At 46.7% G+C, this 26,453-nt stretch overlaps 1 protein-coding gene and 2 non-coding genes across 4 annotated transcripts in view; 2 read left to right on the top strand and 1 right to left on the bottom strand.

Annotated features, from left to right (window-relative positions):
* tmem178a (transmembrane protein 178a) overlaps positions 1-15,197 on the top strand; it is a 29,923-nt gene extending 14,726 nt beyond the window's left edge. The window contains exons 3-4 of one of the 2 annotated variants that reach the window (XM_073051528.1): positions 1,615-1,752; positions 11,089-15,197. In XM_073051528.1, the coding sequence (XP_072907629.1) occupies positions 1,615-1,752; positions 11,089-11,330 (380 nt within the window). In that variant the 3' untranslated portion in view covers positions 11,331-15,197. The remainder of the gene's footprint in view (positions 1-1,614; positions 1,753-11,088) is intronic. The other variant, XM_073051529.1, reaches the window with a different exon arrangement.
* A 5,115-nt stretch (positions 15,198-20,312) lies between these two features.
* On the top strand, positions 20,313-20,426 carry LOC140731301 (U5 spliceosomal RNA). Its single transcript, XR_012099777.1, has one exon. It is a non-coding gene; the product is annotated as a U5 spliceosomal RNA (small nuclear RNA).
* Positions 20,427-25,877: 5,451 nt separating this feature from the next.
* Positions 25,878-25,991, bottom strand: LOC140731299 (U5 spliceosomal RNA). Its single transcript, XR_012099776.1, has one exon. It is a non-coding gene; the product is annotated as a U5 spliceosomal RNA (small nuclear RNA).
* Positions 25,992-26,453: the final 462 nt, after the last annotated feature.

The following is a 26,453-nucleotide window of genomic DNA, read 5'->3' as shown; positions in this document are numbered from 1 at the left end:
ACTTGGTGTTCGTTCCCCATTCAATCACATTGATCCTTGTACACAGGACGCCCGTGGCAATGCTGGCCGTCAGCGTACAAGCAGAAGTTTAAGATGCAAGAACTGGCAGGCGAGATCGACTTGCTCTGTGGGTAGTTCGACCACAGCTGGGCTCACAGCCTTGGGCCCTTCTACCATCTGGACTCACCTTTTGACAGGCCATTGGGGATGGCCGAGCCAGCGCTCTGACCGTGGTTGTCAGGGAACAGTGCCTCTGTTTTCACAGTGTTAAGGGACACACGATCAAGAGAATTATTGGACAGACCAAACCCTTTGCTGTGTTCAGTAGAAACAACATGTTATTCATTCAGCAAAGTTCATTCACCCTCATGTGCTCAAATCAGACACGTTTGAGGTTTGTTTCCAAGAATCAAAATCTGGATTATTATCACTGGCATGTGTCGTGAAACGTGTAGTTTTTATATACAAATAAATTACAATTTTTATATATAGAGAGAGTGCAAAGAGAGAGGTAGTGTTCATGGGTTCATTGTCCATTCAGAAATCTGATGGTGGAGGGGAAGAAGCTGTCTTCAGGCTCCTGTACCTCCCCTCTGATGGTAACAATGAGAAGAGTGTACTTCATGTGAGTTACAATCACTGCAATCTGCAGCCTCTAATTTCCCTTTAAGAACTTCTGAACTATCCGAACGAACTAGTGATTTTACGGTCTCCTGAAGGATTCGGCCAGCTGGACTCTCAGGAATGGCCATCGCTGGGGGCAAACGCTGCCCCGGGAGTGGAAAACGGACCGTTATTGCTCAGGTCTGTTGCTTCGCACCAGTTAAAGCATTGAGTCAGGATAAAGTGTCAAGGCCCAAGAGTGAATCATAAACCATTGTTCAGCACTGTGTGCCTGAGTTTGACCCAACTCCCTCCCTCATCACTACTACCATCGGGCAGGAGTCTTGGGCCCTACACCATTAGGTTCAGGAGCCGTTATGGCCCTGCAGCCATTGGGCCCCTGGACCAGCTTCACTCTCCTCAGCACAGTGCTGATTCTTCGACCGGCTGTCGGGGCTTCAGCTCATGTTCCGGGTATTATTTGTTTACTTTTTCACTATTTGCACGATTTGTCCTACTTTGCACACTGGATGCTTGTCGGTCTTTATTGTGTGTGGTTTTTGTTGTGTTTCTTTGTTTTGTGATGCCTGCAAGAAGATGAATCTCAGGGTTGTGTACACTCGATGACAATAAATGTGAACTCTGGGGAGATGGGGGTCCTTAGTGATGGATGCTGTCTTTTTGAGGCACTGCCTTTTGAAGTTGTCCTCGATGCCGGGAAGGAAAGTGATGATGACGGAGCCTGGCTGAGTTTACAATCTTCCGCAGCTTTTTCCGATCCTGGACAGTGGTCCCTCCGTACCAGACAGTGATGCAATCAACCAGTCAGAGTGCTTTCCATGGTACATCTGTAGGAATTTGCCGGAGTCTTTGGCAACTTACCAAATGCCCTCAGACTCCAAGTGAAGTACAGCCACACACGTGTCCTCTTTGTAGCTGTGCCAATGTGCTCTGCCCAGGACAGTTTGCAATTCTAATGATCTTCTTCTCTTTCTCGCTTGGCCGACTCAGATCTGAGGAGGATCACAGCTGGATTCCTGGGCATGGCTGCCGCTGTCCTGCTCTGTGGTTGCATTGTAGCCTCCATGAGTTTCTTCTGGGAAGAAAGCCTCACTCAGCACGTGGCAGGTCTCCTCTTCCTAATGACAGGTAACTTTCCAGCACCTTCCTTCGGCTGCTCACCTGTCCGTCATGTCTGTGCACGTGTGAAACGGGGTGTAGCGTTAATGTGACTCGGACACCGCAGTATTAAACACACACGTTTATTCACCAGACTTCCATTTTACAAAACCCCGCGTTCTGACGTCTTACGCACTCTAACCTACAAATACTCACATAATACATTACATCCCCCCTTCTCAAGTTTTTTTTTACAATACTGTGAATTGCCAAAACAATGCCTCTAGATATGACTTTCTAACATTACAACAGCCATGACATAAACTAATAAAAATCTTAACTTCTTATACCGTACTCTACATTGTATCTTACAATACTAACAGCAGTATATTTTCTTTTACTAACATAGACTAATAAACCTTTTATTTCACTCCTTGGAACTTATAACATGTGTGATTTTGTCTCAAACTGTGCGAGACTGTAGGTAGATCTAGTTTCTGTATCTAGCTGGAAGTTTGACTTGTCTCCCAGACCTTGTGAGATAGAACTGTGACTGTGCTTGTCCTTCAGAGTCAGTCTCTCAAGTAACCTCTGTGTCTGCATTTCCACCTCGGTCTGTCTGCGCCGAACTTTCACCGTCATTGCGTTGTGGGGTTTCGTCACGCCCCTCACTCTTGGTGTCATTTGTTTCCATGTCTGTATCCGTGGAAATGTCCTGTGTATCTGTACGTGGAAACGCCCTCTCACCTGTCTTCAGCAGATGCTTCCTGTTCCTCCTGCAGACTCTTCCATCCGGCGTGCGAACTATGAAGGATCTTGGTTGCTGATGCCTGTTCACAACCACAGCTGGTTGCCAAGTGTCTCCTCTCTGTATTCTGACGTTTTCACCTGTATGCAGATCTGGTAACTGTCTTGTATGTCTGTCATAGTAGCTCTTTTGCTTTATTTGCTTGTACTTTAGCTTGTCATGTACTTGAGCATTACTTTCAGGAGTCAGTAGAGCTGTGGATGTTGGCAGCTTGGACTTCAGACGACATCCCATCAACAGCTGTGCAGGAGAGAACCCCACACTCTCAATCGATGTGTTGCGGTATTCAAGCAGAGCAATGTACGGGTCACTGTTGCTGCTTTGTGCCTTCTTGAGCATGTTCTTCACAGTTTGTACAGTTCTTTCCGCTTGTCCATTAGACTGAGCGTGCCCAGGACTGGAAGTAACATGTTGAACATGTTGAAATTCCCAGCTTTCTGAAAACTCTCTGAACTCACCACTGGCATATTGTGGACCATTGTCACTGACGACAATATCTGGAATACCATGTCTTGCAAATGCCGACTTCATTGCAGTAATGACACCTTGACTGGACGTGTCACTTAACTTGGTGATTTCCGGATATTTTGAATAGTAGTCCACACAAAGCAGATATTCTACACCATTGTAGCGAAAGAGATCTGTGCCAAGCTTCTCCCATGGTCTTCCTGGTAGTGGATGGGGAAGCAAAGGCGAGAGCCTTGTATTGCTGTTTTTATTTTCATTACAGACAGCAGACTGAGACACAATGTCCTCTAGTTGACATACCTGGCCAATAGAGAATGTCCCTTGCTCTTTCTTTACATTTCACTATCCCCAGGTGTGACTCATGAATTCTGTTGAGCATTTCCTGTCTCATTTGATTTGGTACTATGAGTTTTGCCGCTTTGAACATTAGTCCTGATGCATCGCTGATTTCCTCTTTAAATGTCCAGTACTTCTGTATTTCTTTTGGAACATCTTTTCTTTCTGTTGGCCATCCATTCATTGTAATGTCTCTTAGCGTTTGCATTTCAGGATCTTCTGCAGTCGCTTTCCTGAACATGTTCAACTTCTCCTCAGAAATAGGTAGCTGAGGTGTAACCCAGTTGAACTCCAGCTCTCTTCCTAGCAACTCTTCCTTTTGCTCTTTGAGGTAAGCACGGCTCAAAACATCAGCGATGTGCAGTTCTTTTCCTGGCTTATAGGTAACTGTGAGAGTGTACCTCTGTAGCCTGAGAAGCATCCTTTGCAGCCTCATAGGAGCTTGATGAAGTGGCTTTTTGAAGATGCTCTCAAGTGGTTTGTGATCACTCTCAACCTGGATTTCTTTGCCATATACATACTGGTGGAACTTCTCACACCCATAAACTATGGCGAGTAATTCCTTCTCGATTTGAGCATATCGGCGTTGACAGTGCTCGTGATCCATACGCCACAGGCCTCCCATCCTGCAGTATAACAGCTCCTATTCCTTCCGAACTGGCATCCACAGACATTGTCACCAGTTTATTGACATCATAGAACTTGAGTGCTGGTGCATTGGTAACCAACTGCTTCAATGTGTCAAAACTTTTCTTTTGTTCATCTTCCCAATGCCATTCAGTGTTGCTCTCTAGTAGCTTTCGAAGTGGAGCACTGACCTCCGATAAGTTGGTAATGAACTTGGCAAGATACTGTATCATGCCCATGAACCTCGATAGTTCTTGCTTGTCTTCAGGTGGTGGTACAGCCCTGACCTTTTCATTATCTGGTTTTAGCCCATCAGCGCTGAGTACGTGACCTATGTATTTGATCTCTGTAGTTCTGATCCTACATTTACTTTTGTTCAGTTTTGGGTTGTACTCACGTGCTCTCTCCAGAAGCTTCCTCAATCTCTGATCATGCTCCTCAATGGTGTCACCACATATCAGCAAATCATCAATGATACTGACCACTCCATCCAGGCCTTCAATCATTTGTGCCACTGACCTCTGGAATACCTCTGATGCAGAAGAAATCCCAAAGGGTAGACGCAGGAAATGACATCTCCCTATGGGCGTGTTGAAAGTGGCCCATTTGGAACTTTCTTCATCCAGCTTGATCTGCCAGAAACCTTGATTTGCATCCAATACTGAAAAGTATTTTGCATTAGGCATGCGGGAGATGACCTCTTCAACCGTGAGCAGCGGATAGTGCTCTCTTTTGATGGCTCGGTTGAGATCTTGTGGATCCATGCAAATCCTAATCTTTTTCTCTGTGACCACTGTCACCATACTATTCACCCAGTCGGTCGGTTCTGTTTCTCTCGTTATGACTCCCATCTGTTCCATTCTGTGTAGCTCCTCCACTACTCGATCCCTGAGAGCTACTGGAACCTTCCTCGGAGCATGCATGACTGGTGCAACAGTTGGATCAATCTGGATATGGTGTTTCCCTGGTAAACATCCTAGTCCAGAAAACAAGTCAGCAAAGTCTTTGAGAAAGTCATTTTCTTTCTCAACACCATAGATTCACTTCACCAGGCCTAGCTCTATGCATGTTGCTCTGCCTAGTATTGCCGAAACATGCTGTTGCACAATCTCACACTCTATCTTGTGTTTCTGTCCTTTATACACACAGGTGAGTGTTTTCTTTCCCAATGATGCTGTCTTGTGGCCAAAATATCCAACAAGCTTGCAGGTGGATTTTCCAAGTTTTCCTCTGTTGTCCAGTGAGTTGAATGTTTCTGCTGACATTACTTTGCACTTCGCCCCAGTGTCAAGCTTAAATGTCACATTCCTCCTGTTTATTATCAGATCTTGAGTCCATTCATCTTCAACATCCATCTCTGCATTATCAATATTCTTGATTCATACCTCCTGTTCCACTTCAATCGTTCCAATGAACATGTCACTGTTGCACTCACTCTGTTCCACAGCATGCATTTTCCTTGCTTGCTCCTGCGATTTGCACATCTTTGCAAAGTGATTTTTCTTTCTGCATAATTTGCATGTCTTACCAAAGGCTGGACATTTTCTGTATCCATGTTTATAACCACATCTGTTGCAGTTAACTTCCTTCTGATTATCCTGTGGAGCTGGCTTTGTCCTACTCTTGTCAGTTTTCACAGCTTTTATTTTGTATACTTCAGTCTCTTCATTAAGCATTTTAACCTGACTCAACGTGATCTCGCTAGCACGGCACATATCAATCGCTTTTTCCAATGTAAGCTCCGCCTCTCTCAACAGCCTGCCTCTCACATGATCATCTCGTATGCCGCATACAATCCTGTCGCATATTAAAGAATCATGCAGTTGTCAGAACTCACAGTTTTTTGCCTTGTTCTTCAAATCTGTTACGTAGGCGTCTATAGTCTCTGTTGGTCCTTGAGCCCTCGTAAAAAATGTGTTGAATGTACGGTAGGTTTTTTCTCGGCTCGCAGTAATTTTGAAACTTTTTCTTCAACACTTCAATTTTATCTCGCTCACCCTCTTGGAAGACAAACGAGTTGCAAACCTTTATTGCCTCTGCTCCAGCCACATGCAGAAACGTAGCACATTGCGCCTTCTCCGTCTTGTCATCTACGCCACGGGCGGTGCAAAGCAGCTCAAACTGCTGGAGCCAGACCTTCCAATTCTCAGCAATATTCCCTCGTAGACTTAAACTCGACGGTGGCTGTAACTGTGACATCTTTTTACATGTCTTCTCTTCCTTTCCTTTTCGCTTTCTTCTGACACCATGTAGCGTTAATGTGACTCGGACACCACAGTATTAAACACACACGTTTATTCACCAGACTTACATTTTACAAAACCCCGCGTTCTGACATCATACGCACTCTGACCTACGAATACTCACATAATACATTACACGGGGTGCCTCCAGGGAAGGGAGTAGGACAGAGGGCACTGCGTTGTCTTTCCTATCACTGCCAAGTGGAAAGAGGCCAGAGGAGAAGGAGGGAGTTTGCATTTATACTGTTAACTGTACAACTGCAAGAATTCCTGCAACAGTTCACAACGTGCTTCCGATATGCAGACCAACTGCAACATCCTGCAGGTGATGGAAACCTGAGAAAAAATACAGGAAGTGCTGGAGAAACTCTGCAGGTGGGGCAGCATCTGTGACATTCTCTCTCTCTAACCCTCTCCCTCTCCCTCCCCCTCCCTCCTTTTCTCTCCCTAACTCTCTCTCTCTCCTCTCCCCCCACATTGCTGTTTGACCTGCTGATTATTTTCAGCATTTTCAGCTTCTACATTTGAAATATAGTCACTTTTGTAACGTAGGAAACACAGTAATAAATAGTTTTGCAAGGCCCCACGATGAATCATGTAACAATAAGCAGGTATTAGGCATTCAGTTCACTTTGTATGCCACACTGAATGGCGGTTGTCCTTTATTTTACCACCTGGGTAAGGACGCTCCCAAAAGTTGGCAGAAATAGGGAAAATGATAATAAACACATGAAATCCAGGGCAACACACACAAGATGCCGGAGGAACTCAGCAGGTCAGGCAGCATCCATGGAAATGAATAAACTGTCAATGTTTTGGGCCGAGACCCTTCCCCAAGACTGGAAAGGAGGAGGAAAAAGCCAGAATAAGAAGCTGGGCAGAGGGAGGGGAAGGAGTACAAACTGACAGCTGGTATGTGAAGCCATTTCTCCCCCTCATACCCTTCCTCCTTTTTCCATTCCCCGTCCTGGCTCCCCTCTCACCCCTTCTCTTCTCCTCAGCTGCCCATCCGCTCCCTCTGGTGACCCTCCTCCTTCCCTTTCTCCCTATTAGATTGGACCTCTACTATTAGATCCCTTCTTCAGCCTGTTACCTTTTCCACCCACCACCTCCCAGCTTGTTACTTCATCCCCCCCCCCTCACCTGTCAGCTTGTACTCCTACCCCCTCAAACCTTTTTATTCAGGCTTCTTCCCTCTTCATCTCCAGTCCTGATGAAGAGTCTCCTCTTCATAGACGCTGCCTGACCAGCTGAGTTCCTCTAGCATTGTGTGTGCGACTCCAGCATGGGGAAAAGTACCTTTAAAATATTGCTGTGGTAATTGGGATGCTACAAAGACACACACTGCCGAACTATTTCCATTAGGAGCCATGGAAAGCTGGTCTCTGCCTTAGAGTACTTTCTCCAGGCAATCCCAGACTCCACTGACCCACTGACCTGGGGTCTTCTCTCACTTGCAGAACAGAACCCCCAGTTTCTCCACCCTCCATGTGGGTATGGTGTACCCCTATGTTGGAGTAGTCAGGGTAATGGAAGTTTACTCCCACATAATTCGCAAATCCCCACAAAAATAACCTGAGATACAGAAAAAAATTCCACTCAAGCAGTTTATGTGTGAAAAAGTAGCTAAGTACAAAACGCGAACACAATTATGAATGTTGTCGGGGTTTGCGTTATGGAAACCAGTGAGACGGATAGTTTTCCGGGATCCACCCCTTCTCGGGTGTGTGGGAGGCTTGTTTCTGCTGCTGCTGTGGTGTTCTGCTCAGCACTGTGGGCTTGCTATTGTTGGCACCAGAATGCATGGCAACTCTTGCAGACTGCCCCCGGCACACCCTCGGGTGTGTTATCCTTTCATCCTCTGTCACTTCCCTTCATATTCAGAGATTTCTATCAAATCAATCTTGACCTATTGTATTTTAGGGAATAATCTCGACTTATATCATCTCTGCTCATAATTTAATGTTTGGACTCCAAGTATAATTCTGATAAATGCATGTTGGATTTCCATAAGACGTAGGACATAGGAGCAGAATTAGGCCATTCAGCCCATTATCCCTCTCAACCCCATTCTCCTGCCTTGTCCCCATAACCTTTGACTCCCTTATTAATCAAGAACCTATCAAGCTCCACTTTAAATGTACCCAATGGCTTGGCCTCCACGCACATCTCTGGCAATGAATTCCACAATTTCACCACCCTCTGGTTAAAGAAATCCCTCCTCATCTCTGTTCTAAAGGCACATCCTTCTATTCTGAGGCTGTGGCCTCTGGTTCTAGACTTCCCCACTATAGGAAACATCCTCTCCACATCCACTCTACCAGGCTTTTTGATATTTGGTAGGTTTCAATGAGAATTCCCTCCCCATCCTGCTAAGCTCCAGCGAGTACAGGCCCAAAGCCATCCTCATGTGTTAACCTGTTCATTCCCAGGGTCATTCATTCTCTGAACTCCCTCCAGAGTTAAGATATTTTTCCCAAGGGACTGCCCTCAAAACACCCAGTAACACCAACATTGACTTTAGAGAGGGTGCAGAGGAGATTTACCAGCATCATGCCTGGATGAGGATAGCTTGTATGAGCTAGGACTTTTCTCTTTTGGAGAGGAGGATGAGAGGTGACAATAGAGATGGTTAAGATGATAAGAGGCTAAATTGAGTGGACAGTCAAGGAAATTTTCCCAGGACATAAATGAATAATACAAGGAAGGATAATTTTAAGGTGTTGGGAGGAAAGTGTGTGTGTGTGTGTGTGGGGTGGGGGGGGGGGGTGGATTCCAGAGGTAGTTTCGTTACATAGAGAGTAGTGAGTGCCTGGAACACAATGCCAACAATGTTGGCAGAGGCAGATACATTAGGGACATTTAAGAAGCTCTTAGATAGGCATATGGCTGATAGAAAAATGGAGGGCTATGTGGGAGAGAAGGATTAGATTAATCTTGGAGTCAGTTAAAAGGTCGGCCTGTACTGTGCTGTAATGTTCTACGTTCTATATTTTAACCAAGTCAAAGTCAAAATACACAGGTATCACTACATACAGTACAACTCTAAGATTCATTTTCCTGCAGGCATTTATGGAAAAATAAAGAAGTACAATAAAACATATGAAAAAACCATACTTAATAAAGACTGACAAACAGCCAACGGGCAAAAGGTGACAAATTGTGGAAATAAATAGACAAGCAAAGGCAGAAAACAATAAATAAATCTGAGAACACGAGCTGTCAAGTCCTTGAAGGTGAGACTGTAGGCTGTGGAATCCTTCCCGAGTTCAGGTGAGTGAACTTATCCACACCGCTTCAGGAGCCTGATGGTTGTAGGATGATAACTGTTCCTGAACCTGGTGGCACGGGACCAGAGACTCCTGTACCTCCTCGCCAATGGAAGAGAGAGTGGCCTGGATGGCAGCCACCTCATTACTTTAATGACAGAAACCCTGTTTACTTCAAAGTAGGGAAAGTCGCAGTTTCCAACTTTACTCCTTTCAAGTCAAGTCAAGTCACTTTTTATTGTCATTTTGACCATAACTGCTGGTACAGTACACAGTAAAAACAAGACAATGTTTTTCAGGACCATGGTGCTACATGAAACAGTACAAAAACTACACTGAACTATGTAAAAACAACACAGAAACAACTACACTAGACTACAGACTTACCCAGGACTGCATAAAGTAACATAGGACAGTGCAGGCATTACAATAAATAATAAACAAGACAATAGGCACAGGAGAGGGCAGTAATTTGGTGTCAGTCTGGGCTTCGGGTATTGAGGAGTCTGATAGCTTGGGGGAAGAAACTGTTACATAGTCTGGTCGTGAGAGCCCGAATGCTTCGGTGCCTTTCATTTAATCTTTTGAAATTTCTTTGCAATGTCTCATTTTTATTTTGTCCATGTGATGTATAATGCTGCTTATCTTCGCTTCATTCTGCTCCAGTTATAAGTAGGAAGCATTGTTGACATGCCTGCACGGGTCCCGGGAGACACTAAGCATCCTGTTGCAGCCTCACTGCAGTGAAATGAATGCCCTAGTGAGAGAGCATTTAGATGCAACTGTAAATCACATTGTATAATGGATTATTTCTGAAATTTGTTTCTGTATGAATAATAGCCTTGTATGAATGTAAATTTTGTAAAGCAGCATGTATTAAGTAATGGTGTTTTAGAAAATCCCTCCAAATAAAACCTGTGTGCACAGCATACTCTCAGAGGCCACTTTATTAGGTTCCTCCTGTGCCTAATAAAATGGCCTCTGAGAGTATGTTCGTGGTCACCTGCTGCTTTAGCCCATCCACTTCGAGCTTTGATGTGCTGTGCATTCAGAGATACACTTCTACACTCCACTGTTGTAACACGTGGTTATTTGAGTTACTGTCGCCTTCCTGTCAGCTTGAATCAGTCTGGCCGTTCGCCTCTGACCTCTCTCATTAACAAGGTGTTTTCGCCCACGGAACTGCTGTTCACTGAATGTTGTTTTTGGCATCATTCTCTATAAACTGTAGATACTGTTATGTGTGAAAATCCCAGCAGATAAAGTTTCTTTGATACTCAAAACACCCAATCTGGCACCAACAATCATTCCACTGCAAAGTCACTTAGATCACATTTCTTCCCCATTCTGATGTTTGGTCTGAACAACAACTGAACCTCCTGACCATGTCTGCACGCTTTTATACATTGAGTTGCTGCCTCATGATTGGCTGATTAGATATTTAAATTAATGTACAGGTGTACCTAATAAAGTGGCCACAGAGTGTATCTTTATCAATTTAAAAGACCTTTCGCGTTTCATTTCATTCATCTCTCGATGAAAATGGCCCGTTGTTGAAATGGTATGTATTATAATAATGAGATTATTTACACTTGCTTTTTTTTGTTTCTTTTAGGAATCTTTTGCACAATTTCTCTTTGCACCTTTGCAGCCAGCATTTCTTATGACCTGTCACGCCAGCCAAAATTTATCTACGGGCTCCCGAGCGATGTTGATCATGGTTACAGCTGGTCCATGTTCTGTGCCTGGACCAGCCTGGGGTTAGTGATGATAGCAGGCTGTCTGTGCACTGCCTTTCCTTTCCTTAACAGAACCAAGACAATCCATCAAAAGTCCATCAGAGATTCCTCTGTCTGAGAAACTGTTGCGATCATCCGCAGAGTCTGGCTTTGTGTTGGAGGTGTTACATTCAAATATGCCCTTGTGTTTCTCATCCCTTGTAGGTTGTCCAAGAATTACTTCTTGCTGTAGATCCATACTCGTGTCTTTAAAACACAAAGTGGTTAGTTGAAGTTTTGCACATTCAATGTGAACCTGTCAAATGCAAAAAGGACTTTAAAGCAGGCATTAAGTATATTCTACAAGAAGCAAACAGTATGTCACAAACACAAGAGATTCTGCAGGTGCTGGGAATCCAGACGAACACACTTCCAAAATGCTGGAGGGACTCAGCGGGTCAGGCCGAATGGAAAGGAATACTTTATGTCAGATTGGTGCCTCCAGCTCTCAGTTACAGTGGTGAAACACTGCAGATGCAGGAAATCAGAAAAAATGTTGGAAATTCTCATCAAGTCAGGAGCAGGAAATTGAGTTCGGTTTCTGACAGATGACTTAAAAAGCCATTGTTCTGAGTTGTTAACTCTATTTCTCCCTCTGCAGATCCTGCCCGACCTCCTGAGGATTTCCATTTCCTGTTTTTGTACCAGTCCTTCATTGCTGTACTACAAATTCAAAAAAATCAAACAGAACTATCACACGGGCCGGGGCCACAAATAAATTTTACATTTCCGATCATTTTTCAGTATCCAATGGAGAAAAAAACTCCATAAATTTTATATAAACAGCACAAATGCATAATGAAATTGTCCCTAGCTGGAATAATTGAACAGTCAACAGAAAATTCACAGCCAAAAGATATATTTTTCCACTCAATTGAGAAAAATCTCAGATTGTGCTTAAAATTGTATCACCATTTTAGCACTATTTCCACCAAAGGTGCTATCACCCCATTAAATTTAAATTGCCAGGTGTAGGGTCAATCTGCACTTTTAAATTCCAAATACTGTCTCTCATAGACATGTGTGATTTTCTTTATTGAACAGTGTATTTGAATGAGGTCCATATGCAATTATTTCATGGTAGCGTTCCGTCAATTTTTTTAAAAACGGTGTGTTAAAGTGATAGTGTGTTGTCATTTGCCTTCTGTTAAATAACGTAAATTAAAATATGTGGGTATATAGGTAGAATGTTCCATCGATGTGACACCAGGTGTAAACTCTTTGTGCTCTTTGCTTCTGGAGGTGATATTTTGTGTGATGAGGCTGAACGGTCTGTGGTCTGAACATTGCCTCTGCAGGTCTAGAGAAGGCAGCACTTTGTCCAGGGAGGCCTGTTAGTTCAGTAGCTCCTTTGTTTATTACTGGCAGCCCGCAGCCACAGGGTAGGAAAGGTGGCTGTGTCGCAAGGTGCTGACGGGACTGGGGGTGGGGAAGTGAGAGGGACTTCCCTGTTCTTCCTGGCTCCACAGCGGCTCTGGCCGAAGGGAACCGACGGCACTCAAGGTGGCAGGCTAGGCAGTCAGCTGCTCAGGAGCCTCTCCGTGACTCTGAGTGGACGTGACGAATCGTCAACGTCTGCCGAGAAAGAGGGCTCACAGAGAGACTCATCAGAGAGCCAGTCCTTACTGCCCAGAGGCACACTGACCATCGACCGTCCCATCTCCTTCCCTCCGCAACCCCTCCCCAATTCTACCACTCACCCGCACAACAGGGGTTGATTTACAGTGGCCGGTAAACCGACCATTCCCGGACGTGGGAGGAATCCCATCTGATCACAGAGCGAACATGCAAACTCCTTACACCACCCGGGGTCAGGATTGGACCTGGGCCGCGGGAAGCGTCTCTCCCTGTGTGATTGGGGTGACGACCCTGGAAGGTAATGCCCTCACTTGGCTCACTCCAGTCTTTACCGAGGAGATCTGCCATTCTTACCCACCTGGTCTGTGTGGTGTGATTCCAGACGCCCTGCTCTGGGCCAGCTCTTGACTCTCATTCAGTTGATGAAGGCCGCCACGTTGTCCCCTTGCAAGCAGATCAGGGGAAGTGGGGGATGAACGATAAATGCTGTCTTCCACAGCGATCCAATCCCTACATCAGACACAGGAGTAACGTAGGGTACTCTGCCCTTCCATTTCGGCCCCATTCCCCTGCCTTCTCCCTGCAACCCCTAACGCCTTTAATAATCAAGCACCTATCAATCATCACTTTAAGTTTGCCCAATGACTTGGCCTCCACAGCCATCTGTGACAATGAATTCCACAGATTCAACACTCTGGCTAAATAAATCCCTCCTCATCTTTCATCTAAAGGGATGTCCTTGTATCCTGAGGCCGTGCCTCTGGTCCTAGATTCCCTCACTTCAGGAAAAATCTTCTCCACTTCTCTGCAATCAGTCTATCTCGGCCTTTCAATGTTCGATAGGCTTCAATGAGATCCCCCCTCATTCTTCTAAACTCCAGTGAGTACAGGCCCAGAGCCAGACGCTCCTCGTACATTAACCCTTTCATTCCCAGGATCATTCTCATGAATCTCCTCTGGACCCACTCCAATGCCAGCATATCCTTTCTTAGATAAGGGGCCCAAAACTGCTCACAATACTCCAAGTGCGGTCTGTCCTATGCCTTAAAGCCTCAGCATTACACTCTTTTATATTCTAGTCCTTTTGAAATGAGGCAAATGTTGCATCTGCCTGCCTTCCCACACAAGCACTCCCAAATCCCTTTGCTGCTCTGATTGCTAACTTTCCTCCCAGTTTAGAAAATAGTCTATACCGTTATTCATTCTGCCAAAATATATGACCATACACTTCCCGACACTGTATTCCATCTACCCCCTCTTCGCCCATTCTCCCAATCGGTCTCAGTCCTTCTCCAGCCTCTCTGCTTCCCCAACACTACCTGCCCCTCCACCTATCTTTGTATTGTTTGCAAACTTTACCAAAGACATCAATTCCGTCATCAAAATCGTTGACACATAATGTAAAGAGGATAGCTCCCAACACCGACTCCTGCAGAACGCCACTGGTCACTGGCAGCCAACTAGAAAACGCATCCTTTATTCCCACCTTTGCTTCCTGCCAGTCAGCCAAACTCTTAGCCATGCTTGTGTCTCTCCTGTAATACCCCTCTTATCTTAATACTCCTTATCTTGTTTAGCAACTTCATATGCGGCACCTTGTCTAAGGCCTTCTAAAAGTTCAAGTGAACAACATCCACTGACTCTCCTTTGTCTGTCCTGTCTTACTTCCTCCAAGAATTCCAACAGATTTGTCAGGCAACATTTTCCTTTGAAGGAAACCATGCTGACTTCAGCCTATTTTATCATATGCCTCCAAATACCCCAAAACTTCATCCATAATAATGGACTCCAACATCTTGCCGGTCACTGAAGTCTGGCCAACTGGACTATAACTTCCTGACTTTTGCCTCTCTCCCTTCTTAAAGAGTGGAGTGACATTTACAATTGTCCAGTCCTCGGGAACTACTCCAGAACCTATTGATGAACCAACTAAAATACCTCAGGTGTGTGTGACCCACCCTGAGGGTGAACATGCATGCCAGCCTCTCAGGTGCCCATTTTGACCCAACAGTAGTGACACACCCAGTTTAATATGTTGTTAATAAGATACCTGCAAGAAAGGCCTTGCTTTAAGATAGTTAACAATTTTAGATACTATTTGGGAGAATACAGTATATCTCTGTGTGAAGTATCTATTCTTTGATGTTGTGCAAACCCTTGTTCGATACAATCTTTTTAATGGGCATTTGCTGTTCAGAGTACTACTTCTTTTCAAAAGTGAAGCAAAGATACCTGGTGACAAAAGCTTTACTTCCAATAAAAATAATAGAGTATATTAAAAATACATTTAATTATTCTGAATTTTACAAATGTCATTCACAAACCTCAGAGCAAAACACCTGCTCACTGTGAATTTAGGATCTAGTATAGTTATCACTATGAGCCTGTTGCCTACAATGTAACCTCTGCCACACAATTATCTAAAATAGCCTGGCACAAGTAAAAGGTGCCACACAGAAGCTGGTTTCACTAGAAACACAACAGTGCACCACAGCAGGGTTGTGGTTGGCATGGTGCCACTAAAGCCCAGGACTGGAGTTCGGAGTTCAAATCCAGCGCCATCGGTAAGGAGTTTGTACGTTCTCCCTGTGACTGTGTGGGTTTCCTCCGGGTGCTCTGGTTTCCTCCCACAGTCCAAAGATGTACCGGTTAGCAGGTTAATTGATCATTGGAAATTGTCCCGTGATTAGGCCTGTGTCAAATGCTGTAGGTGGGTTGGTGGGTGGTGTGGCTTGTTGGGATGAAAGGCCCTGTTCTGCAAAAATAAAAAAATAAACAAATGGTTTTGCAGATGCTGAAAATCCAGAGTAACATGGCCTGATAATTCTCAGCCCAAAATGTCAGCTCTTTATTCCTTTGCATAGATGCTGCCTGGCCTGCTCAGTTCCTCCAGCGTTTTGTGTTGTTTACTGGTTTAGTGAAGAATGCACAGCAGGTTTCAGAAGTGGAGTGTTTTATTTAGCTGGGAGGCTTGGAAGTGGAGCAGGAAGCCGGCCAATCTCCATTCTAGCCCTGCTCACCTGGACCCACCTCTCACCTGGACCCACCTCTCACCTGGACCCACTTCTCACCTGGACCCACCTCTCACCTGGACCCACTTCTCACCTGGACCCACCTCTCACCTGGACCCACTTCTCACCTGGACCCACTTCTCACCTGGACCCACCTCTCACCTGGACCCACCTCTCACCTGGACCCACCTCACCTGGACCCACTTCTCACCTGGACCCACCTCTCACCTGGACCCACCTCTCACCTGGACCCACCTCTCACCTGGACCCATCTCTCACCTGGACCCACTTCTCACCTGGACCCACCTCTCACCTGGACCCACTTCTCACCTGGACCCACTTCTCACCTGGACCCACCTCTCACCTGGACCCACCTCTCACCTGGACCCACTTCTCACCTGGACCCACCTCTCACCTGGACCCACCTCTCACCTGGACCCACTTCTCACCTGGACCCACCTCTCACCTGGACCCACCTCTCACCTGGACCCATCTCTCACCTGGACCCACTTCTCACCTGGACCCACCTCTCACCTGGACCCATCTCTCACCTGGACCCACTTCTCACCTGGACCCATCTCTCACCTGGACCCACTTCTCACCTGGACCCACTTCTCACCTGGACCCACCTCTCACCTGGACCCATCTCTCACCTGGACCCACTTCTCACCTGGACCCACCTCTCACCTGGACCCACCTCTCACCTGGACCCACTTCTCACCTGGACCCACCTCTCACCTGGACCCACTTCTCACCTGGACCCACTTCTCACCTGGACCCACCTCTCACCTGGACCCATCTCTCACCTGGACCCACTTCTCACCTGGACCCACCTCTCACCTGGACCCACTTCTCACCTGGACCCACCTCTCACCTGGTCCCACTTCTCACCTGGACCCACTTCTCACCTGGACCCACCTCTCACCTGGACCCACCTCTCACCTGGACCCACTTCTCACCTGGACCCACTTCTCACCTGGTCCCACTTCTCACCTGGACCCACTTCTCACCTGCTACCTGCTGCTCCACACCTTCCCTTCATCTCTTTTGGCTAGTCTGTCTCAGTCCAAATGAAGGGTTTAGACCAGCAACACCAACTGTCCATCTGCCACCATTGATTCTGCCTGACCCACTGGGTCCCTTAGAACCAGGTTTACTGTCACTGGCTTACTTGAATGAAACGCGCTGTTTTGTGGCAGCAGGACAGTGCAAAGGCATAAAGTTTCTCTAGATTATTGTTCATGGGTTCCTGAAAACTGATGGCCAAGAGGAAGAAGCAGTTCCTGAATTGGTGAGGGTGGATCTTCAGGCTCCTGTACCTCCTCCCTGACAGCTGTCCGGGACAGCGGGTTTCAAAATCGTGGTATAACTCAGTGTATCAGAAATGATTTACGATTAGCTGGGTGAACATGCGGAACCTGGTTAAATCACAATAAACAACATGTAGTCTATTGCTTACACACTGTTTGGAACATGGAAGTGTACAGCACAGGAACAGGTCATTCAGCCCACAATGTTGTGCCAAACCTGCTAAAAAGTAAAGCAAAAAGCCCCAAGAAACTGATCTCCTGCCTACACCGTGTCCATGTCCCTCCATCTTCCTCACATCCATGTGCCTATCCAAACCTCTCTTCAAAGCCTCTACCACCGTACCAGGCAGCCATAACTCCGAGTAAAAAACTTACTTCTCATATCCTCTTTGAACCTACCCCCTCTCACCTTCAATGCCCTCTGATATTAGACATTTCTACTCTGGGAAAAAGGTGCTCCCTGTCTACTCTATCTATGCCTCTCAATCTTATAAACCTCCATCAGATCTTCCCTCAGCCTCCACTGCCCCAAAGAAATCAACCCAAGTTTGTTGTTATTATTGATCCAGCTCTACATAAAGTTCAGATCAAAGTACACATAAGTAACCATGAGATTCATTTTCTTGTGGGCATACTCAATAACTCCAATAACCATAACAGAATCGATGAAAATCCGCACCAACAGGATGGACAACTACCGTGCAAATACAAAAGGAAAGAAAGAAACATTTAAAAATAGCATTCTCAATAACATCTAATGCCAAGTATTTCTGTGTAACGCATTATTAATGCAGGCAGCATGAGGGAAAGAAAGGCTTCAACCCTGAGAGTATCTTGTGATCTAAATTAGGCAGCAATTTAAGTTGCATAACTTGCTGAGATTGGGCAGGGAAAAAAATCGTTGCAGACTCTTCCCAACCAGCAAACTGCCTTTTTCAAAAGTTCCCTTCTGGAAAGCAGTACAGGACTATTAAAACAACAAGCTGTATTAGAAGTATCTTCCCTCAGGCAGTTAATCTGATCAACCATTCTAATTCACCCCACCCCATTCTCTCTATCTGTTACCTCAGTCACTGCACTGTAAACATTTTTCACCATTTTATAGTGCTGTTTCCATTGAAAATACTCTACATGCTGGCATCTATGTATGAGCTTTTTACACCATATCTGTCCTTTAACCTCCAACTTACTTTTCATATAATTCTTTACAACTGTTGAATATTTTTGTTGCAAGTTGTGCCCTGACCAACACACAATGGCAAATTCCTAATGCATGTAAATATACATACGTGGCAAATAAAATTGATCCTTGATCCTTGAAGATCAAAAGGATTGGCCTCAACTGAAAGCTGGGTAGGAGAAGAACGAAGGCCTTGCAGATCCAAAGACCACGACCTTACAGTCAGGAACTATTGTGCGGCGACCCGTCAGATCCATCTGAGGGCAGCAGGGACTGCCGAGCTGTTCAGGTCAAAGTTCAGAACCAGGTTTATTATCCCCGGCATGTGCCGTGATATTTGTTAACTTAGCAGCAGCAGTTCAAAGCAACACATAATAATACAGAAATAAAATAAATAAGTGAATCAATAACTGTAAGTATATATATTGATATTGAACAGATTGAAAATAGTGCAAAAACAGAAATAGTATATATCTTTTTAAAAAGTGAGGTGGTGTTCAAGGGTTCAATGTTCATTTAAGAATTGGATAGCAGAAGGGAAGAAGCTGTTCCTGAATCGCTGGGTGTGTGCCTTCAGGCTTCTGTACCTCCCTTCTGACAGTAACAATGAGAAGAGTGGGTGATTGGGGTCCTTAATGATGGACACCGCCTTTCTGAGGCACCGCTCCTTGAAGGTGTCTTGGGTGCTACGGATGCTAGTACCCAAGATGCAGCTCACTAATTTACAATTTTCTGTAGCTTCTTTTGGTCCTGTGCAGTAGCCCCCCTCCCCTCCCCATACCAGACAGTGTCAGAATGCCCTACACCATACAGCTATAGAGGTTTTAGTTGACAAACCAAATCTCTTCAAACTCCTAATGAAGTAAAGCCACTGAAAGACTTGCCTTCTTTATAACTGCATCGATATGTTGGGACTAGGTTAGATCCTCAGAGATCTTGACACCCAGGAACTTAAAGGTGCTTACTCTCCACTTCTGACCCCTCTATGAGGATTGGTTCATATTCCCTGGTCTTACCCCTTCTGAAGTCCACCATCAGCTATTTCATCTTACTGGCATTGTATATCTTGTTCCCGTACGCCCTCTCATTTCCATCCAAATTTATAGATGGTATTTGAGCTCTGCCGAGTCACACAGTCACGTGTATATAGAGAGTAGAGCAGTGGGCCAGTGTTGATCGCCAGCAAGGAGATGTTTTGGGAGTAGTGCTGACGTTGGTTAAGTGTCATTCAAATGGAAATTACTATCACAGCTGCTTTCTGCCCTCTTACCTGGAAGTTTCGGCAGACTGCCTGCGGTGTGCCAAATACAGTATATTGAATACTCATCACATACAGATTACACTAGGCGGTATAAAAATATGTTAACCCATGAGATTAGGACAAACACGAGGAAATCTGCAGATGCTGGAAATTCAAACAACAACACACACAGAATGCTGGTGGAACGCAGCAGGCCAGGCAGCATCTATAGGGAGAAGCACTGTCGACGTTTCGGGCCGAGACCCTTCGTCAGGACTAACGGGTTTTATTTTTCACACAACACGGAGAATGAATTAATATCGAGCGAAGTCGGAAAAGACGCCTCTGCCTTTGCAACCCCTTTGTGAAATCTCTCCCGGTGTTGCATATTAAAACCGAGAATAAACTCCAAATGCTAATTATTTTATACGTTTTGAGCAGAGAATTACGCCAGACGTCGGCAACTCAAACGCCAGCCCGATTCTACAACGTCCTACCCGGGAACCTGGGAGGTATTGGAAGAAGCCCCGCCCGTTAATTTACATACCCAAAATACATTGCATTTAAGGTGTAAGAGTTGGAGCGAGGATATTGACAATCTTTCAAACAGTCTTGGGTTCTAGTAGCAAAACCTGTCCCTATCAAAGATTTACCGCAGTTTATTGTTACTATGGATGTTCACTTTGATGTTAAAGAGGTAAATCCGAAGTGAGCTGAAGGTAGTCGTGCAGTTGTTCTTAGTTCACTCTGGTTTCTCTTCAGATCGAATAAATCTTTCGCCTTTTACTAAAGATTTCCGTGGAGAGGAACACTCAGAGTCTCAGACAATTTTTTGTTGCCCTGCGCAAGCGGGGCTTGTTTCTAACTAAAAATAGATAAATATTCAATCCGTGATGAAGGTGCGGGATGTGGGTATTCAAGGGCTCGGACCGCAGTAAGAGGTTCTTCTGCTCCCGGAGAGGAGATTTGGTGTTCGGGCACACGTGGGTAGCAACGACCCTTGTACTTTTTTATAAACGGTATGTTTATTACGAATAAAGTTAATTTTAATCAAACATTCACCTCGATGTGCTAGTAAGACAACGGGTGATAAACAGGGGTTTTCCGCACACGTTGCAGGAACTCAGCAAGTCAAAGCATCTAAGGAGAGGAATAAACAGGAGTGAAAGGTCAAATCCTGATGAAAGGCCTCGGCCTAATACGATGACTCCATAGATGCTGCCTGACCTGCTGATTTCCTCCAGCATTTTTGTGTGTGACTCTGGATTTCCCGCATCTGCTGAGTTACGTGTAGGTGATAGATAAAAGGATAGGTGAGGCGGGAGGTGGCAGGAGGAAGGGTTAAGGGCCAAAGAAGGAATCTGAGAGAACTCAATGGACCACGGGAGGAGGGGAACCAGAGGGAAGTGATAGGCAAGTGAGGAGAAGGGTAGAATGGAAGGGGGGGGGGGATTACTTTAAATTAGAGAAGTCAATGTTCATCCCATTATGCTGGCCGCCGAGAGCTTAACCTGGTGACATGGGTGGAGCGGGGTAATGATGATTAGAGAAGACATTGAACGACTGTCACAGTTGAAGACACACAAAACCTTCCCGTTGTATACCCTTCTATGCCAGTCTGTACGGAGAAAAGGCCACACACTCCACAGCCTCCCGCAACTTCCTGTCGTCTATCACGCAGGTCTTAGACGGCGGCAAGCGGGAGAGTCTGGAGCAGCCACTGACCCTGAACGAGCTGACTGGCTCCGTCCGTTCCTTTGAGTCGGGTAAGACTCCCGGAAGCGACGGCTTACCGGTCGAGTTGTATTCGGCTCTGTGGAACCGGATGGGCCCCGACCTGCTGGAAGTGTACAACGCTACGCTTCTGGCGGGCAGCAGGTCAGAATCCATGCGGAAGGGCATCATCACCCTCATCTACAAGCAGAAGGGGGAGAGGGAAGACATTAGAAATTGGAGGCCCATTTCACTCGTGGAAGTGGACTACAAGATCCTGTCCAAGGCTATCGCCAACAGGGTCAAGTCTGCACTGGAGCAGGTGATCCACCCGGACCAAACCTGTGCTGTACCGGGCAGGAAAATCTCAGACAGCCTCACACTGCTGAGGGACACCATCACCTATGTGCAGGACAGGGGGGTGGACACTTGCCTGGTCAGCTTGGACCAGGAGAAAGCCTTCGACAGGATATTGCACACGTACATGGCGGATGTACTCTCCAAAATGGGATTTGGGGAGGTAATCCGGAATTGGATCAAACTGCTCTACACGGACATCTGTAGCGCAGTCCAGGTCAACGGGTGGGAAACAGACAGCTTCCCCATCAGGTCTGGAGTCAGGCAGGGCTGCCCTCTCTCCCCTGTCTTGTTCGTGTGCTGCATAGAACCCTTTGCCGAAGCCATCAGGAGGGATGAGGGCATAAGAGGGGTGACGCTGCCAGGCAGCGGAGGGACACAAGTGAAAACCTCCCTGTACATGGACGTCGTCACCATCTTCTGCTCTGATCCGAGGTCAGTTCGCAGGCTGATCAGCATCTGCGAACAGTTAGAGCAGGCGTCGGGGGCCAGGGTCAACCGCACGAAGAGCGAAGCCATGCTCTTCGGCAACTGGCCCAACCGATCCAGCCTCCGCTTCACCATCAGGGCTGATCACCTGAAGGTGTTGGGGATCTGGCTCGGAGGGGCCGAGGTGTGCAAAAAGAACTGGAAGGAGCAGACTGCCAAGGTGAAACAGAAACTGGGTCTGTGGGGAGGGCGCTCCCTATCGATAACGGGCAAGAACATGGTCATCAGGTGTGAGGTGCTCTCAGGGCTGCTGTACTTGGCGCAGGTGTGGCCCGTCCCCCGCTCCTTCAGCTCGGAAATCACCTTCAGATTCGTCTGGGGATCCAAGATGGAGCGGGTCAGATGGACCACCACGCACAAGTCCCTGGACAATGGGGGCAAAAATGTTTCCAGTGTCGCCCTCACCCTGATGGCCAGCTTCGTGTGTGGCTGCATCAGGTTTTGTGTGGATCCCAGGTACGTGGGCACCAAGTACCACTATGTGCCCAGGTTCTACCTGTCGCCCTGGCTACAAAGGATGGGTCTGGCCCCTTTCCCATGCAACACCCCTGTCAGCTGGTCCTTCATAGAGAAGTTCTTTCAGGTCAACGCCTTTGACCACAGGGCCATCAGGCAGTGGTCAGCACGTAAGGTCCTGCAGGCACTGCAGGAGAAGGATGAGATGGACACAGTGGGGTGGTTCCCTGAGCAGACCGTCCAGTTCATCTGGCAAAATGCCTCATCGCCAGACCTCACCAACAGGCACCAAGACCTCGCCTGGCTGGCGGTGAGAGGGGCCCTCCCAGTCTGATCCCTCCTGTACGCCCGGAACGTCATCTCCACACCCCTCTGCCCACGGGAGGACTGCAGAGAAGAGGAGTCAGTGACCCACCTCTTTGCACACTGCGGGTTCGCGGAGAAGGTGTGGAGGAGGATGGAAGGGACAGTGTCAAGGTTCATCCCCAGCAGCCGCGTAACAGAGGACTCTCTGATCTACGGGCTGTTCCCGGGGACGCACACAGAGACCAACATCCGGTGCGGCTGGCAGATCATCAACTCGGTCAAAGACGCTCTTTGGTCGACCCAAAACTTGATGGTCTACCAGCACACGGAGATGTCCGTGGGGGAATGCTGCCGACTGGCACATTCTCGGCTGCAGGAGTACGTGCTGAGGGACGCACTCCAACTCGGTGCAGCCACCGCAAGGGCCCGGTGGGGAAGGACCACAGTCTAGGGTCCTTCTCCCGCAGGAGTTGAGGGGTGGGGTGTATACCCCTAAACAAATGTATGTAAATATGGAAAACAGAGTGCCATGTGGGTGCGAAAAGTGTGAAAATGTAAAGACAGCAATGGCTACAGTTGTAAAGGATTGAAAGTCATTGAATGGTTTATTTTACATAATTTATTTTTGAATAAAGTGTATTTTGTTTAATAAAAATATTTAATATCTGAGTAATCTTTTATATATTAAGCATTCTTGATTCAGCAATTCTTGTTCATTTAAATAATTACAGGTTATATGTAAAATACGTGAATTGCGTACGTCATCACGCTATGTGCAGGCCTCGCTAAATGTACAGACGAGGTTACACCCGCACTTCGGGACTCCCGTGCTTTCTCCGAATTAATTTAGTGTTTTGAAGTTAGAAAACACACCTCCCCCACCCAGGTAACAGAGCACGTTGTGCCTGTTGCGGAAATCCTCACTATCCTGATCGTGGGCTGGAGCCTGTGTGGGCATCAAGGACCTGTTTGAGATCGGGCCCCTTCACCTGGTGCTTTCTGGTCAAGTTAAGGGTGGAAACAAATGGAGCCACCCTCCTTCAGAGTTTGTGATCAGAGGGAACGTGGACATGCGGCATATGCAGAAAACCCAGGCCGTGCAGGGAGGGTAGTGTAACGGAAGAAGGCAGCCAGCCGGCCGGCAGAACGACCCAGATGAACCCGAATGGGCGATGAACTGACAGGTGGGACAGAGTGTTGGGAAGTGCACGTTCATGCACTTTGGTAGAAGGAATAAAGACGTAAACGATTTTCTAAACCGGAAGCAGATCCTGAGGTTTTCAGAGTCCTCGCACAGGATTCCCTGAAGGTTAACTTGCGGGTTGGGTCGGTGGTGAGGAAAGCAAATGCAATGTTAACATTCATTTCGACGGGGCTAGAGTACAAGAGCTGAGGCTTTATGACGCCGAATGTGGAGTATTGGGAGTTGTTTTGGGCCCCTTATCTAAGAAAAGATTTGTTGGCATTGGGGAGGGTCCAGAGAAGGTTCACAAGAATTATCCCAGAAATGGCTCTCGGCCTAAAATCGCTGGAGTTTAGGAGAACGAGGTTCCCATTGAAGCCTATCGAATATTGAAAGGATGTGGAGAAAATGTTTTATATAGTGGGGGAGTCTAGGATCAGAGGGCAGAGCCTCAGAATAGAAAGACATCCATCTAGAACAGAGATGAGGGGGAATCTCTGGAATTTTTGCTGTATTTCTGGGTATATTTAAAGTGGAGGCTAATAGGTTCTTGATTATTAATAGTGTTAAAAGTTACGGGGAGAAGGCAGGAGAATGGAATTGCAGAGGAATGCAACGTGTGTGCGGAGGGGCACACCACCCAAAAGAGGCTACTAACGATGTCCCCAGAGGGCAGCAGTCTCCCCCCAGCTCAGGGTCCTCCCCAAGGGAAGGAAAATGTTCGGCCCAGAGCGAAGGAGAATGGCAGGTAAAGAAAAGGAAGAATTCTTGGAAGACGCCACTCAAGGGACAACAGGGTACTGAGAGTCAAAGTAATGGGTAGAAAAGGCAATGAGCAGTTTTTAACTCACCCCAGCTCTGAGAGCACAGTGTCCACACTCCAGCTCTGGGAGATGGAGTGTGCCGAACTATAAGAACAAGCCAGAGATTGAAACAGGAACACAGACCAATCTTCCCCCAGTGACAGACACCATCACCACCACTTCTTCACCTGGGGGTTTTATAATTTTACAACAGTTGAGGGATTTCCTACCCCTCCCTCTCCAGGAGCAGAAGAACCCTGTACTGTGGTCCACCATCACCAAGCCCTTGTGGTGACTCCACCAAGGGTGAGTGTTTAAACAAACTGCTTGAGAGCAGCGTAAATTGGGGTCCGCTTCTCAGCACCTTCCGCAAAGAGTGGGTTCCGATCATCTCCCCTCTTCTCCTCAGCTGCCTATCACCTCCTCTGGTGCCCCTCCTCCCCTTCCTCGCACGATACACCTCATTCCCTTCCTCTCCAGCCATTCCCACCTGCCACTTGCTAGCTTAGCAATCCCACCATCCCCCCTTCCACCCATTTTTTTCCGGCATCCTCCCCCTTCCTTTGCACTCCTGCTGAAGATTTTGGAGGGGGGGGTATTAGAGAAATCACCTGTTGCATGAATAACTGAGTCTCCTACAGTGTCCGGCAGTTAATCACGCGAACTGAGTTGCATGAACTACTGAGTCTCGTACAGTGTCCGGCAGTTAATCACGCGAACTGAGTTGCATGAACTACTGAGTCTCGTACAGTGTCCGGCAGTTAATCACGCGAACTGAGTTGCATGAACTACTGAGTCTCGTACAGTGTCCGGCAGTTAATCACGCGAACTGAGTTGCATGAACTACTGAGTCTCGTACAGTGTCCGGCAGTTAACCACACGAACTGAGTTGCATGAACTACTGAGTCTCGTACAGTGTCCGGCAGTTAACCACACGAACTGAGTAACGCTACACAACAGAGAATACCTCGAGAAGACATTCTGTTTTTAGTGAGAAACAAGCCCCGCTTGCGCAGGGCAACAAAAAATTGTCTGAGACTCTGAGTGTTCCTCTCCACGGAAATCTTTAGTAAAAGGCGAAAGATTTATTCGATCTGAAGAGAAACCAGAGTGAACTGACACCCAGTCTTCGCCATTCTCTCCCCACACACCCCCTACCCCTCCAAAGTAAATGCGACCCGCTACATTTGTCACCAGAATCACAATAGCAGAGACCCCACGATTTAACTCCAAGCAGTAAAACGTTATTTTACAATTATTCACGCGAACCACAAAAGAGGAATTATTATTAACTTACATTTGCACAAAGCATTCTGGTATGTAAATAAGGGAGCGGGGCGTGACCAAGCACAGATACCGGAACTCAGCATCTGTAGAGAGATTAACTGTCGACGTTGCGGCCCGAGAAAGGAAGAGGAAAGCACCTTAAAACTGTGCCACCTTGTGTTAATAGACAATAGACAGTAGAGAGTAGGTGCAGGGGTAGGTCATTCGGCCCTTCTAGCCAGCACCGCCATTCACTGTGATCATGGCTGATCGTACACAATCAGTACCCCGTTCCTGCCCTCTCGCTATA

The sequence above is a fragment of the Hemitrygon akajei genome, chromosome 7 (genome assembly GCF_048418815.1).
Source record: "Hemitrygon akajei chromosome 7, sHemAka1.3, whole genome shotgun sequence".
NCBI lineage: Eukaryota > Metazoa > Chordata > Chondrichthyes > Myliobatiformes > Dasyatidae > Hemitrygon > Hemitrygon akajei.
Note: the sequence above shows the minus strand (reverse complement) of the source record. Positions and strands in the feature narration are given on the sequence as shown.